The sequence below is a fragment of the Rana temporaria genome, chromosome 1 (genome assembly GCF_905171775.1).
Source record: "Rana temporaria chromosome 1, aRanTem1.1, whole genome shotgun sequence".
NCBI lineage: Eukaryota > Metazoa > Chordata > Amphibia > Anura > Ranidae > Rana > Rana temporaria.
In genome coordinates, this window is record NC_053489.1 from 477,862,451 (window position 1) to 477,874,831 (window position 12,381).

Genomic DNA, 12,381 nt, shown 5'->3' on the forward strand with positions numbered 1-12,381 from the left:
AAAGGTAATTTTATTTTTTTTCCTAAATAGCTTCCTTTACCTTAGTGCAGTCCTCCTTCACTTACCTCATCCTTCCATTTTGCTTTTAAATGTCCTTATTTCTTCTGAGAAATCCTCACTTCCTGTTCTTCTGTCTGTAGCTCCACACAGTAATGCAAGGCTTTCTCCCTGGTGTGGAGTGTCGTGCTCGCCCCCTCCCTTGGACTACAGGAGAGTCAACGCTCTCTAAGTTGCAGATAGAGAAAGAAGATGTGTGTTAGTGGGCGTCCTGACACTCCTGTAGTCCAGGGGAGGGGGCGAGCACAACACTTCACACCAGGGAGAAAGCCTTGCATTACTGTGTGTAGTTACAGACAGAAGAACAGGAAGTGAGGATTTCTCAGAAGAAATAAGGACATTTTAAAAGCAAAATGGAAGTATGAGGTAAGTGAAGGAGGACTGCACTAAGGTAAAGGAAGCTATTTGGGGAAAAAAATTACTTTACAACCCCTTTAAGTCTAGGGGTGCATGAATAAAGTGTAAAACTATATTTTTAAATTTTGTTCAGCATAGTAACAACATGTATGGATGTTAATTATGTTTTATTTATTCTATTTGTATTTTTTTATTTCTAATAATCTATATATTCTATTTCTACACAGAGAGACTGGTTGTGGTCGCTGAGCATTCTGAAAAAAGTTTTGAAGATTTGCTTCGGGTCAGGAAGCCTGTAAGGTAAAGTCTCTCCATAGGATTAAGATTTCCTAATGAAACCTGTGGACATACTGTGGCTTGCTTTGTCTAATACAAACAGACATAGGATTAACAAGTAAACTGATAATGTCTGGATTTTAGTTAGTGTTCTTGCACTTTTTTGTATGTACATGTCACAGCAAAAGTATAATTTTTTTTTTTTTTTTTAATGAAGGCTTTGCCTTTTATCATTATAAAGCAGCCCCTCACCTCTACTCCAGGGACGTTGCTTAAAGCGGAGGTCCACCCTAAAAAAGAAAAAATAGCCAAAAAGGCTCCAAAAAATGTGAAAAAAAACACTTTTTATACTTACCAGAAATGGCTGTTGCTAGGCAGATCGTCCTAATCTGCCACTTCCTATTCCGCCGTGATCTTCTCTCTTCCTCGTGATGCCTCCTGGGAAATGGAGCGCGCTGTCTTCTGGGACCTGTGTGTGTCTCAGAAGACAGCTGCCCATTCACAAAGCGACTCCTGTCGCCTTCCCTCTCGACTCCTGTCGTCTCACCACACAAATGTGAGCACATGATTTTTGTGCTACACAAAAATCATGTGCTCACATTTCACAGCTTCCTATCAGAGGGGAGTTTTCCTCTCCATACTGCATGGTGAACTGGCCTTGGTGAGCAAGGAAGATGACAGGAGTCGAGAGGGACTTGTATCTTGGACAGACCGAGGACTCAGCAGAGGGTTATATCTGCAGGCGCCAACGACCTCGCTACTAATAGGAGGTCCATCTCATCTGGTAAGGGTCCCCCCTTCTATTCTGGTGTGTATGTCAAGGAGTGGCCTACTCTTCATCCCCCTCGGTGGGGATTAATCACATTTCAACTTTTATCTTCAAAGTATCTTCTTTGTTTCACTTTGGAATTAGACTTATTGTTCATCTTATGTGGACTTTTAAGCACAGAATTTTATTCATTTATTCATCACTTTGCAATACTTTATTTTTTTTTATTTTTTTTATTATTCTGTTTATGTGAACACGTTGCAATTGCATATGCTGCTGGTTATGTTTCTCTAATTTAACCATTCACTTAGTGCACAGTATTTGTATTTAGACATTTATTGTTTAGAAGTAGCATGACTGTTTCTTCCTTTTCATTATTTTCCTGCATGGATATCGCATGTTTTTTTTTTTTTTTGTGTCGCAGCTTTTTCCTCATAGGAGCTATTTTTAATTTGTACACTTTTAGTGCGGTATAGGCCCCTTGTTATTTTACATGTAAACAAAAAAATTTACATCTAAAAAGCTGTATACTGCACACAGGGCTGGTAGAATTGAGCAGCGGTGGACTGGAGAGTAGCAATAGCACATGGCAGGAGCATCCGGACCTCTAACACACTCCACTGTCAGTGTGTCAAAGGCCTAGTAGAACAGGTGGGGGACAGAGAGCAACGTGTTTCTGAGGCCCGCCTCCTTTATCAGGCTAACTTGCCCCACACAATGAGAAGGATTTATTTACACATTCAGAAAATAACAATTAGGAGTGAGCAGGGTGAAGCCAACTGCTATTGGCTAGTTAACAGGAAAAGGGCTGTTTTACCAGCCTGTGGACACACTGAGAGTGGCATGTGTTAAAGCTCTGGACGCTTCTGCTATTGTGGCTACTCTCCAGTCCATTGAGTCCGGTGCTCCATTCTACCAGCCCTTTGTGCAGTATACAGCGTTTTTTGATGTACCGTATATACTCGAGTATAAGCCGAGTTTTTCAGCACACTTTTTGTGCTGAAAATGCCCCCCGTGGCTTATATCGAGTCACCTTTTTGTGCCTGATCTCCCGAACTTTGGGGACTCGGATAAGACGGCTGATGGTCCCCTGGTTCCCAAACATGTGGTCCCTCGGCACACATGTAGCCCCACTCTTTCTCTACAAGTGTGCAAAGTTTGTTGTCCAGGGGACCTACTGCCCGGGAGCACCGATTTTTCAAAGCCGGTCACTCCTTCCATAGACTCCCATGTTAAACGGTCATTTCTCTGGTGATTTTGGGGACCCGGTACTGGCCGATCGTAGGTCCCCTGGACCTGGAACTTGGCACACATGTAGCCCCATTTCTCCTCTACAAGTGTGCAAAGGTGGTTGTCTGGGGGACCTACAGCTGGGTAGCACTGATTTTTCAAAGCCAGACACCCCTTCCATAGACTCCCATGTTAAACGTCAGTCTAGTCATGGGCATAGTGAGACATGGACACAGTGAGGCATGCAGATGGACACCCTAGGCTTATACTCGAGTCAATACGTTTTCCCAGGTTTTTGTGGTAAAATTAGTTGCCTCGGCTTATATTCGGGTCGGATTATACTCGAGTATATACGGTAAGTGGTTTTCAGAATAAATTGCGGTTTCTTTGACATATACTGAACTGGCGCCCTACTTTATTGTTTACAGGTTGGTATTTTGAGACTAGGTTAGTCATGTAGCTGGGGGCCAAGTTGTGGATGGCTTTGTAAGTTACTGTTAGTATTTTGAATTAAATTCTTTAATGGTAATTTAAATTGCTTGCTGCCAAGCTTTTTAAAAAAAAAAATATGTAATTGCCAGCATGTGGTTTAATTGCTCAGTCACAAAAGATTGATTGCCCATCTAGATTAGCATTTATATTAGATTGTGGTTGTTGCACATCAGTCTGCTGTTCTAAGGAAAGTTTCAATTTCATTGGAAAGAGCACAGCTGTATCCATCCATATGTACTATCTGACACAAGGTCCTAAATATATGCACTTGGATTACGAGCATAATCCTTTCCAGGGGAATGCTTGTAATCCAAAGCACTTGTAGATCAAAGCGAGTTTCCCCATAGAAGTCAATGGAAACGAAAATAATATGTTCCACATTGACTTCTATGGCATGCAACACATTATGTGGCCAGAGGTGGGGGGGGGGGGCGCCGGAGAGACTCGGAAATACTCGGTTGACCGTTTGGCTGCATTCGGAAAAGCTTGGGAACAGAGTATTTCTGAGCGGCTCCAGTCGGCTTGCGCAACCCCGCACCGCTGGCCAAATGCGGTACTGCACACCGCAGAGGCTTGAATCCTGTTTTGGGAGATAACACTTGCAAACTGAGTCAGGATTTAAAAAACAAAAAATTGCTTGTATTGCGAAACGCTCGTTAACCGCGTTACTCGCTTCCCGAGGTTCCACTGTACCAGCTAAATGTCCTAATCTTTCATAAGCCTTGTTGCAATAGGTCATATGAGTACTTTCCTTTTTGCCTTGAGATAGTGAATCAGTACCCGGATTAAAATCAATAAGTTCAATAAAAAAAACAGAATACTCCAACCAGTACATAGGCTAAAGTCAGTTCATAATTTTATATCTGATAGTGTGTCAATTTTGGTTTTCCTTAAATCTTTTCAGTCATGTTAAAAATTTGAATCTTTCTCTATTTCAACTTTTCAGTTCTCATATAAATTGTAAAGATGAACACATAATTCAAGTGATCGTCCAAGCAAATTTACAGAAACTCCGCTCACAAATTATTTTCTGCTGTTCCCTGTTGACTGAGAGCCAATTGCATGCATTAACAATTCCATACCTGTATTCCTTCAATGACATGCAACTCTGTCCAAGCTGACAGCCCCTGACTATACCAGAGACCAAATGCCCAATAGGCAACCAAGGCAGGAGCCTAGGGCCTGGTGTGTGTGGTGACGGCACACAGCCACCATGGCTATAATTGACACTGTCACGCTGCCATAACAACTTATCGGCATGACTTGCCATGTTAGGGTCACAGTAGCATGGTGGTTGTAAGAAAATCCCTGTTTTCATTGCTTTTTCATGGGACACCATGTGGCATTGGGGTTGATTTACTAAAACTGAAGAGTACAGCTTCACCTTGTTCAGTTAAGCTTTGACAGTAAAATCTGGTGCAGTTCTGCATAGAAACCACTCTCCATTTTTTTAGCCACTTGCTTTCTTGGCACTTAAACCCCCCTCCTGCCCAGACCAATTTTCAACTTTCAGCGCTGATACACTTTGAATGACAATTGCACAGTCATACAACACTGTACCCAAATGAAATTTTTATAATTTTTTTCCGACAAATAGAGCTTTCTTTTGGTGGTATTTGATCACCTCTGCTGTTTTTTTTTTTTTTGTTAAAAACATAAAAAAATACCAATTTTTTTTTTTTTTAAAGAAAAATTATATTCTTTTATATTTTGTTAAACAATTTTGCAAACAGGTATTTTTTTTCTTTCATTGATGTATGCTGATGAGGCTGCGTGGATGGGCACCGATGGGCTGCACTGATGGGCACCGATAAGGTGGCAAGGGTGGGCACTGATGGCACTGGAGGGCACTGAGAGGTGACACTGGTGGGCACTGATAGGTGGCACTGATGGTGGGCACTGATGGTGGGCACTGATGGTGGGCACTGATAGGTGGGCACTGATGGGTAGCAGTGATGGGTAGCAGTAATGGGCACTGATCAGCACTGGAAGGTTACACACTGATGGGCAGCACTGCCCGTGGGCATTGATAGGTGGCACTTGTGGGCATTGATAGTAGGCACTGGCAGGTGGCACTGGCAGGCAGTAATTGTGAGCACATCTGCCTCCTTCCTCTTCGGAACCAATGTACCTTGCACATAAGTCGGTGATTGGCTTTTTTTTCTCCTCATGCTGTCAGCATGAGGAGAAAAAAAAAGACGATTACCGAGCTTTTGTTTACATCATTGGCTGACAGCTGATTACGTGGTAAGGGTCCGGGATCGTCTATTGACGGCCTCCCGGAATTTCAGGTCCGCGCTGTAGCCGTTATTTGGCTATAGTGCGGATGCCAAGTGGTTAGTAAATCAATTGTTTAGAGACTTAAGCCTACTACACACTAGTCGTCTAGGGCGGAACCAAAAAAAATCCCTGAAGTGCTCAGGAAGAGCTGCTGTACTAACAATCTGATGTTGGCACAGCAATCTCCCCAGCTAAACTATTGTGTTCTGACAGGGGGACGGCCCATTTGTGGTTTCGGTTATTGGTTGAGAACGCTGATTGGGTGCTGAATAGTAGACTTTTTTCGGTCATGCCCCTTCAACAGAAGCTGGCCAAACAGCCGGCTTCTGTCGGACCGACTGCCAAACACAGGGGCCAAATGTCGGCTGGTTTCTATTGAACTGGCTGATACCGCCCCGATATTGCGCCTGTGTGTGTGTGACCCTTTAGCAGCAACATGTATGCTCTAGTCTAGCAGATTACTCTGTCAGCCACCTGCTCATGTGTTTACAGTTTTATCCCCGGCTTACTCTTTAATTTATGGCCACCACCTGGGGTATATAAGACAGGGCATACTGTGTGCAAGTATCAGGCAATGTATGACTTAAAGTGGATGTAAACCCACTCTCATCCTTTCTAAACTACTGCCATAGTGCTAATCTATAAGGATATACATGCCTCCTGCATGTTTTCTTACCTGTCAAATGTCTCCCCTCTGTCTGTTATGAGACCTGAAAAACTGAAGATTCTGTGAGTGGATCTGTTGTCTGGAGCTCTGTGGGTGGAGTCGTGATGTCAGTATCTCCCCGCCCTCCTCTACACTCCCCTTGTCAACATGCATTTTTTCCTATGTATTCCTTACACTAAATTCTGCTATGATCACTAACATCCAGTCAAAATCCAGAAAACTAACCACATGACTTCAGAAAAGGAGTGGGGGTGGGAATTAAAAAATGATGCGTCTCCAGGCTAGTGCATGAGATATGTAAATAACCTGTCACTCACAGCAAGGGGTCGGAATGTAGTAAGGTTTTTCCCTGTAAGTACGTTTTATTTCACTGAACAATAAAAGAGGATTGCTCAGAGATGGATTAACTCTGTATGGCAAGACTGGGCACAGATCATAGGAAATCTTATACTCTACATTGTGACATAAAAAAAAAATAATAATTTCGGGTTAACATCCACTTTAAGCCTTGTACACGCGATTAGATTTTACGACAACAAATGTGTGATGGAAGGGTTTTGTCTGAAAATCTGACCGTTTGTACGCTCCATCGGACAATTGTTATCGTATTTTCCGACAACACAGGTTTTATAGCATGCTTTAAAACTGTCCGACAACAAATGTGTGATAGAAAATAACCGCTCAGTAGTCTTCAAAGAACCTCCTCACTGGAACCAAACCATGGGTGCCGGAAATGCAATAGTGATGCAAAAATACGAAGGAAACATGGACAGCCGCACTCCAAAAATGCTCTTTTAATTAAAATCGATCACAAAATAAACATGCCACAGCAAAAAAATTGGAACAAAAGCGAACGTTTCGCACTGTAGCTTCAGTGCTTAGTCATAGCTAGACTAAGCACTGAAGCTACAGCTACAGTGCGAAACGTTCGCTTTTGTTCCAATTTTTTTGCTGTGGCATGTTTATTTTGTGATCGATTTTAATTAAAAGAGCATTTTTGGAGTGCGGCTGTCCAAGTTTTCTTCGTATTTTTGCAACAAATGTGTGATGTCCGTCGGAAAAAAAATCCAAAGTACAAACACGCATGCTCAGGAGCAATGCTAACCATAGCGCAACATTAGCAGAAGTTGGCCTAAGGCTGGTGCTTAAGAGCAGAAAAACCACATTGTTTCGTGTATGTTGGCTGAAAAAGTTCTATATGCAGAACAAGTTCACGGCCAACGCCCTTCGGACAAAATTCCACGGATTTGTCAGACGGAAATCCGATCGTGTGTATGAGGCTTAACCTTACAACAAAATGTACATTTATAGGTAGTGAATTGAGAATGAAAATGTGATGCATTTGTAATTCTAAGCCTATATAGGGGGACCCTACTTTTTTAGGTCATCTTTCTTTTAATCCAGTCCATCGCTGCTTTCAGTCCCTCTCCTCTCCTGATAAGTGTATGTATTGGTGAGGCCCTAGCACCATTTTTATATACTTCCTTTTCATAACCCCCGTTATTCCATGGAAAATCTACATCCCTGATCTGTGTCTGTTCTTCTCTTCTGATAGGTAGATTCAGGTACAAGCGTGTAAAGTTACGGCGGCGTAGCTTAGCCTGTTTAGGCTACGCCGCCGTAAATTAGCTAGGCTAGTAATGATTCTCAATATACTTGCCTGCTAATATATGGCGGCGTAGCCTAAAGCGGGCGGGCGTAAGGGCGCCGAATTCAAATGACTTGGAGGGGGGCGTGTTTCATGGTAATGAGGCTTGACCTCACGTTTTTGACGTTTTTTTTCACTGTGCATGCGCCGGGCGACTACATTTCCCAGTGTGCATTGCGGCTAAGTACGCCGCACAGGCCTATTGATTTTGACGTGGACGTAAACAACGTAAATCCCGATTCACGGATGACTTACGCAAACAACGTAAAAATTTAAAATTTCGATGCGGCAACGGCGGCCATACTTGACATTACTATTCCACTAGAGCCTAGCTCTAACTTTACGCGGCCTATCTCTTACGTAAACGGCGTAAATCGACTGCGGCGGCCGGGCATACGTTCGTGAATCGGCGTACAAACTCATTTACATAATCTACGCCGACCGCAATGGAAGCGCCACCTAGCTGCCATCCAAAAAATTGCAATCTAAGATAGGACGGAGCAACCCGTCGTATCTTAGATATGTTTAAGCGTATCTCTGTTTGAGCATACGCTTAAACATAGGTCGGCGTAGATTCTGAGTTAGGTCGACTTATCTACTGATAAGCCGGCCTAACTCTTACTGAATCTACCTATGAGTGTCCAGACAGCAGTTTCCATTAAGGTCCTCATTGCTGCCTGTAAGCAGGATGGATCTTTTGTTGGTTTTCTATTATGGTGAATAAAAGAGGTGTTGGAACATTCCATGGTAGACCGAAGCATCCAAAATTTCAAAGTGGACAATAACAGAACTAAAGACTATGACAGAGAGTTTGACTACTGGAGTCCAAGAAATGTCAGCAGCCAGTGGTTTCTAAAATGCACTTCTATGTGGTATCTCACATTTGGGGAGTGTGACTTCATATCATCCATGTCCCAAAACAGGCAGAAATTTGCTATTTAAACATTTAATACCTTGGTTAGCAGGACTGAAATGGCAAGTTCATTTAATTTCAAGCTGACTTTATTAATTCTAGCAGTACTGGCTCAAAGGTAGACAAAACAGAAGTCTACTATTGAGGTTCTACTTTTTGTGGGAAAGAACATTTGTCTGGCTCCATAATAACAACTGTAAAAGTCCTTGGTCAGTTTTCACTAATTCTTCAAGCTGTAACAAGATACACTTTATTGTCAAAAGTATTGTGACGCCTGCCTTTACATGCACATGAACTTTAATGGCGTCTTAGTCCATTGGGTTCCGTATTGAGTTGGCTCACTCTTTGCAGCTATAACAGATTCAACTCTTCTGACTGTCCACAAGGTTTAGCAGTGTGTCTATGGGAATGTTTGACCATTTTTCCAGGAGCGCATTTGTGAGGTCAGACGCTGATGTTAGATGAGAAGCTCTGGCTCGCACTCTCCACGGTAATTCCTCCTAAAGGTGTTCTATTGGGTTGATGTCCAGCCAGTCAACTTCCTCCACTCCAAACACTCTCATCCAAGTCTTTATGGACCAAGCTTTGTGCACTGGTCCAAATCATTTGGTGGAGGGAGGATTATGGTGTGAGGCTGTTTTTCAGGGGCTGGGCTTGACACCTTTGTTCCAGTGAAGGGAACTCTTAAGGCCTCGTACACACGAGGCGACAGTCCGATGAAAACGGTCCGCCAGACCGTTTTCATCGGACATGTCCGCTGGGAGAATTTGGTCTGATGGCTGTACACACCATCAGACCAAATTCCGCGCAGACAGAATACGCGGTGACGACGATGAGAACCCGGAAGTTCAATGCTTCCACGCATGCGTCGAATCACTTCGACGCGATGCACGGGTTCTCGGGCCAGCGGACATGTCCGATGAGTCGTACTGACCATCGGACATGTCCGGCGGACAGGCTTCCAGCACACATGTTTCTTAGCATGCTAAGAAACATTTGTCCGCTGGAAACCTGTCCGGTCGGCCGGAAAATTGTCCGGTCGGCCCTACACACGACCGAACATGTCTGCTGAAAGTGGTCCGACGGACCAGTTTTAGCGGACATGTTCGGTCGTGTGTACAAGGCCTAAGATGTGAGCATACCAAGACATTTTGGACAATTTCATGCTCCTAACTTTGTGGAAACAGTTTGGGGATGGCCCCTTCATTTTCCAACATGACTGCACACCAGTGCACAAAGCAAGGTCCATAAAGACCTAGATAAGTCGAGTTTGGGGTAGAAGAACTTGACTGGCCTGCACAGAGTCCTGACCTCAACCCAAAAGAACACCTTTGGGATGAATTACAACAGAGACTGTAAGGTCAGGATTCTGTGCAGGCCAGTCGAGTTCCTCCACCCCAAACTCGCTCATCCTTGTCTCTCTGGACCTTGCTTTGTGCACTGGTGCACAGTCATGTTGGAAAAGGAAGGGGCCAACCCGAAAATGTTCCCACAAAGTTAGGAGCATGAAATTGTCCAAAATGTCTTGGTATGCTCACACCTTAAGAATTCCCTTCACTGGAGCTAATGGGCCAGGCCCAACCCCTGAAAAACTGCCTCACACCATAATCACCTCTCCTCCAAATGATTTGGACCAGTGCACAAAGCAAGGTCCATAAAAACATGGATGAGCGAGTTTCGGGTGGAGGAACTTGACTTGTCTGACCTCAACCCAATAGAACACCTTTGGGATGAATTAGAGTGGAGACTGCAAGCCAGGCCTTCTCGTCCAACATCAGTGCCTGCTCTCACAAATGCGCTTCTGGAAGAATGGTCAAACATTCCCATAGACACACTCCTAAACCTTGTGGACAGCCTTCCCAGAAGAGTTGAAGCTGTTATAGCTGCAAAGGGTGGGCCAACTTAATATTGAACCCTACGGACTAAGACTGGGGTGTCTTGTGCATGTAAAGGCAGGTGTTCCAATACTTTTAGTAATATAGAATATATACCTCAGACCTTTTCGACTTGATAATAAAATTAGAGATGATTAAGGCCAGGAGACTTAACAAGTTTTATTTCTTATTAAAGGTTTGACAGTAATGTAAAATAAGTTATTCAGCATAATACAATAGAAATCTGTAAATAGCCTTTTTCAGTGGCCATATGAAACTTGCACAGAGTTATAGAAAACATGTGGTGTCACCCATTTCCATTGCTCAATCATATGGTCATTCTGGGTCCAGGTCATTGGTAGATCCTTCCTGGTAGATCAAACCCGCAGTCCAGCTGGTTTCTATGCAATAAACTGCTAATTGCTGCAAAAAGCACTGTTGCAGTAGTGGCCCTTGCTGCAAAGCGTGTGTGTATTGTGATGAATTGTGTTAAATAAGAGGGTCAAGTCTATTTATTAATAAAATGTATTTTAAATGTTGACTGGAGTGCACCTTTAGGCTTCATTTCCATGGACGTTTTTACAGCCACTTTTTTTAGCCTTTTTTACAGCTTAAAAATGCCTGTCCATGTTTTGGACAGGCATTTTGTTGCGGTAGCGTTTTTGCACGTTTTTTTGAGCGTTTGTGAGCGTTTTTTAACGTCTGGCGTTTTTACAGCTCTAAGGCTGGAGCTTCAGAACGCACTGGTCCTGTTTTTTTTTTTTTGCAGCTTAAAAACGGCTCAGCCATCTACAGCTCAAAAACGTCATGGTGGGCATGAGGCCATAGACTAACATAGCGAGCCGTTTTTAAGCTGCAAAAAAAGCTCAGAAAAGTGGCTGTAAAAACGTCCATGGAAATGAAGCCTTAAAGTAATTGTATAGTACATTTTTTTTTGTTTTGTTAAATAACAAACATGCGTACTTGCTCTGTGCAATGGAATTACACAGAGCGGCCCCCGAACCTCCTCTTCTCGTGTCCCCTTCTGAAGCTCCCTGCACCTCCTCTTTTCGGTGTGTCACAAAGGGAAGCCGCTTCCTATTGTGGCACACCTATGGGCTCGATCCCAAGCCGTGCAGCCTGAGGGAGATACGCTACAGGCGGGCACAGCTGTGGATCGAGTGAGGATAAGAATAGGGGGTGAGGGTGCGATTCTCTTCCCTAAACATTTTTTAGCTTAATGCAGGGAATGCATTAAAGTAAAAAATGTTTAGGCTTTAGAACCACTTTAATGAAATTTGCTCATCTTTGCCAAGACTTCCATGTTTGCCTTATAGCACCTTTTATAGTTGACGTGTGAAGATACATAAAATACCTCACAAAATGTTACACAGTGATTTATCTTTCTTCTGATCTGCCTGATCGATTCACAGTGCTGTGAGCTGGCAAAATCATTTTGAGGGGCATGTTATTTCAATTGCAGAATGTTTATTCCATTTAGAAGATCATAAAGCAGAGGCTCATCTGCTTCTGAGATTAAATCATCCAGCAACCGCCAAAAGCAAAAATGAGAACAAAACGGCCTTCTGCACCTGTAGCCTTCATCCGTTCAAAGCCAGCAGGGGACGTCTTCTTAAGTCTAGCTAAATGTTGCTTATACAGACTGACAAATTGTTCACTTTTGTGGGATTTTTTTTTTTTTTCTTGAACATGCTACATTTACTGGTTTGAACATAAAGTAGGATTTCAAAATAAATGTAGTCTAATAAATGTCATCTAAATTGTCAGATGATGATTTTTGTCCTCTCCATTAAGAATTGTATATATCACAGAGTAAAG

General features: G+C 43.0%; 1 protein-coding gene across 1 annotated transcript in view; it reads left to right on the forward strand.

Moving 5' to 3' along the window:
* The window catches only part of TBCK (TBC1 domain containing kinase), a 361,383-nt gene that overhangs the window by 23,114 nt on the left and 325,888 nt on the right, over positions 1-12,381 (forward strand). Inside the window, exon 3 of the mRNA XM_040329676.1 lies at positions 642-714. Coding sequence (XP_040185610.1) covers positions 642-714 — 73 coding nt within the window. The remainder of the gene's footprint in view (positions 1-641; positions 715-12,381) is intronic.